The 3,960-nt window shown below is 34.1% G+C and overlaps 1 protein-coding gene across 1 annotated transcript in view; it reads right to left on the bottom strand.

Annotated features, from left to right (window-relative positions):
* Positions 1 to 304: 304 nt before the first annotated feature.
* LOC118755619 overlaps positions 305 to 3,960 on the bottom strand; it is a 238,743-nt gene continuing 235,087 nt past the window's right edge. The window contains exons 5-6 of the mRNA XM_036490471.1: positions 442 to 516; positions 305 to 374 (exon numbers count right to left, since the gene is read on the bottom strand). Of these exons, the coding sequence (XP_036346364.1) occupies positions 305 to 374; positions 442 to 516 (145 nt within the window). The remainder of the gene's footprint in view (positions 375 to 441; positions 517 to 3,960) is intronic.

Here is a 3,960-nt window from a genome sequence, read left to right as displayed (position 1 = left end):
ACATATGAATTTCAACCGCCCAGCTCTGCATCCCTTTTGCGGTAGTTCAGAGACAGTTCTGAATTTTGTAGGGCGGAACTAGCGCTTTGCCAGACTGTCCCTAAATTTTGCTGCAGGGCAGTCTTGTGTACAAGTGCGTACGTGTACAGAAATTACTGTGGTAATTATTTATGTTTTTGTATCTTTGTGTGTCCAATATTTGATGTGCAATCAATTTATAAATTTAAGTAGTTAAGTCCGAGTTTAGAAGACAACATGATGTTCTGCAGGTGACTCTTAATAACGAATGGGGGGAATGATTTACTTACAATTGATCAGTCTTTACGTTGATGGAATTCTTATCTATTCGAGTTATTTGATTGTTGTCTAGATCACTGAAAATTTGTTTAAAAATATTAGCAAAAACATACATAGAAAGAAAAAAGACATATGGTTGCTTACATCATTTGTAAAATGTTTTCAGATTGAATGTGCCGCAAATCCGGGACTCTTATTAGTCCACTATTAATAATTCGTCTGAAATGAAAAGATGGTTAAAAAATGAGAAAGGCAGTGAATTGGCAGAGTTCGGACTTTATTTAAATGCCCTGTTTTCAGAAAAGTCAGGGAGTTTCCTGAATAAATAGAAGTTCCATTCCATACTGTAATAACACAGAAGTAGGATGAGCCTGCCTAAAACTGGTCTCATATTGAAGAATAATCAATTTCAAAGAAAAGTTGTGAAAACGGAGAAAAAATCTCTATTAATTTGGATTTTATTCCACGTTTTATCAAACTACATGAAATTTATGCTAATTATTTTGATTCACTTGAATAGGCACAGTGGCTTTAACACAAGTAGGGATGTTGCGATACTACTGATATAATCTTGGTATCGATACTTTGGTTTCGATACTGGGTAAACCAGTATTCGATACTAGGGTGACGATACTATTGATACCCATATGGGTATTTTCTTTCGATACCGTTTGATGTATCAAAATAAAATCAATATCAATATCATCTTCATACAAGCCATATTGTTCCTAGAATTCTATTTAAGTAAATTTCCTGATTAGTGACTCTATGTTATCGTTTGCGCGATATTTTATTTCCTATGCCCCTCTAGTAGCGATACTTGTATGGCATCGTAATGTATTCAAACCGTATAAACCAGTAGTGGGCATTTCATATCACGCGCACAGCTCAACTGAAATTTTTCAAATTTATTTTCGGAAGACTGTCATCCAGATTCCACATAAAGTTCCAGCAAATGTTGCTCTACGCAATTCCCGATCTGCGGTCGTCGCATTTTCAAACCTCCGAGTGTACTTCTGCCATGAAATCGCTTCTCATAAAAACCATTTGCCGTTCGGAGGCGACCTCGAAATTTAGGCCCCTTCATTTTCGTGACAAGATCAACACACACATTTTGGAAAACATGATTCCTAACTCGTTTTTTGGATGCATTCAAAAAACTAGCAAAAGGGCAGATAACTATTATAGGAGTATGTGTTGAAAGCCTGAAAGAATTTGTAATAGTTTTCAAATTTAGCAACTGTTAGGCCCGATTTCAGATGGTCTACTTAAGTAGAGATTGTTGTTTAATTTCCACTATTCCTTTTCAGATCATACATTTAGTCTGCACTTAAATGGCCAATTTTGCTATTTAAATATGAGATGTGCAACCCTGTGTTTATACCAAACAACCAAGATTGAATGGTAGGTTGTTTAAACAATCCCACCAAATCCCACCTAAAACAATCAGCTGTTCAGCAGAAAATGTAAACAAACATGCAAATGCAACAACAATTCCAAAGAATAAGCTGCAGTGCTGCCAATTGTTTGGCATAAATGGCATTTAAACAACAATCCACAATTAAACTTAAGTGCCGTTTAAATATTCATTTGAAATTGGCCCTTAGACTATAACATCCTTACTTTTGACGAAAAAACTCAGCCTTAGAGAGCCTTTACTTACTGACCTGCTCACTTTTTATTATTATAACCAATTTACCAAGCTCAGGAAGAAACAAACAGTAACTCCAGGCATTTTTCGTTTTAATAAGACCCGATAAATAAGCTGCTTAATTTTAACGGGATTTGTTAAACTTTTTGAAAGATATTGTTAAACTTTATTTTTCGGGGGCGGCAACACTGATTACATTGCCGAACAAACAAACGAAATTCAGCCAATGAATCAGTCTGGCACGTGATTCAACCACTACAGGTTGTAGCAGTCGTACAAATCAACATTTACCGTTGGTATGAACTCCTTGTGTCATCAACATGTTCTTTATCTATTAATATTCGTATGTATATGTATACCCTGCATACCAGGATTTCATAGAATTCTGAAAGGTTTCACAATTTTTTTTATAATTTCCTTTAAGAAATCGTACAGAAATTTCTTTACTAGGTCTTGTCAACCGCTTCATATGTTTTTCTTTAAAGATTTCTAAAAGAATCGTAACAAATTTCCGACACTTTTAAAGATTTCGGGAGCATTTGTTTGCAGGGTATATATAGACGAATATGTGTATGTATACGCGGAGATGTAAATAAAGCAAAACAGACGATAATTTGACACAAGCGTGCTCATAAGAAGAAGCATAGCTTCTGTCGCTATCACCTGTAATTGATGCGCCTTGGTCTGGCATAAGCTCTTACCGAGGCACGATGCAAGAATACAAGGTGGTATCAGTTGTGACAGCTCGATTTCACACTGCCTTAGCTCAGTAGAGTAGGAAGAAAAACGGGAAGAAATTAATCCCCATTTTGGGGGAAAAATATAAAATTTCATGTTTTCTTCTAAACAAAAATTACTTTTTTATAGTATATTTATTCGTAATGAAATGAAATAAAATAAGATAAAATACCTTTTTGAGAAAACGAAATGTGTATACTGAGAAAAAATAAAAAAAATTTAACTATATTATTAGGCAAAGAATTGTTAAAGAAGTAGCACTGTTTCACCTAAGGCAGTCAATATGGCGGAATTAGAGCGAGAAGTTGCCAACCGATAACTCCTTGTATTATTGCATCATGTTACCGAGGCATGTTGCATTGTTTGCGCGCTCATAGCGCGCAGTTTTTGACGAAAATTAGGAGTTGTGCTTGCGCTTTTTTATAAGTTTTTATTTAACTTGGTCATCCCGCGGAAATCGTGGATATTTCCAATCGATTTTAAACTAACTTCCAGACAAGTTAGAGACTTGAAATATTCAGCATAGTTCCAATCACGATGACAATGCAATTTAGTATATAAATGAATTCCTCATATGGTCCAGAGCTCTTGATTCAAAGGCGGCCAAAAAATAGTAAGATTTATGGCTAACAGAGCGTAATTTGCCAAAGAACGTAAAACCACTATAAAATTGTTAAAGCTGTCGGCGATAGTGTAGCAAAGCTATTTGTGGCAAATTCTAGATATGAACCTCGTTGTAGGAATTAGAAGGCTCCAGATGTCACCCCGCCAGAAGAAGTTAAATATTGCTCCAAAATATATGCCATTTACATATGCTACAGAGGAAATGGACGACACGCCATTTCTTTAAATGAAATTAACAGCTGCTATATGTACATATGTATGTTTATACAAAACGTAAGCAAACAACATTTTGCTTGCATGGTCTTCTGTTCTCTTTCATTGCAAGTTGAATTATTTTAATATCTATTGCAAAATTTTGTACATAAAATAAAATAACACTTTTTAATATACAACGCTTTTATAAATGGACTAAAAATTAGAAAATAAAATAATGTAAAAAAAAAAATATTTTTCAAAAACAAGCCTTTATTTAACATGTACAATCAAAGGAATAAAATAAAGTAGTGTAACAAACGATTTTTTAGCAAGAAAATTTTGTCAAAACTGCACTAAAATGAATAAAATAAAATAAGTTAAGGTCTCGTTAAAGTTACTAAAAGCCATTTAGTGAAAGGAGTTATTCAAACTCTAATGAAAATTACTAACAATTT

The sequence above is a fragment of the Rhagoletis pomonella genome, unplaced genomic scaffold (assembly GCF_013731165.1).
Source record: "Rhagoletis pomonella isolate Grant_MI unplaced genomic scaffold, Rhpom_1.0 Rhpom_scaffold_00001, whole genome shotgun sequence".
Lineage (NCBI taxonomy): Eukaryota > Metazoa > Arthropoda > Insecta > Diptera > Tephritidae > Rhagoletis > Rhagoletis pomonella.
The sequence above is the reverse complement of the archived record's forward strand: the minus strand, read 5'-3'. Positions and strand labels throughout refer to the sequence as shown.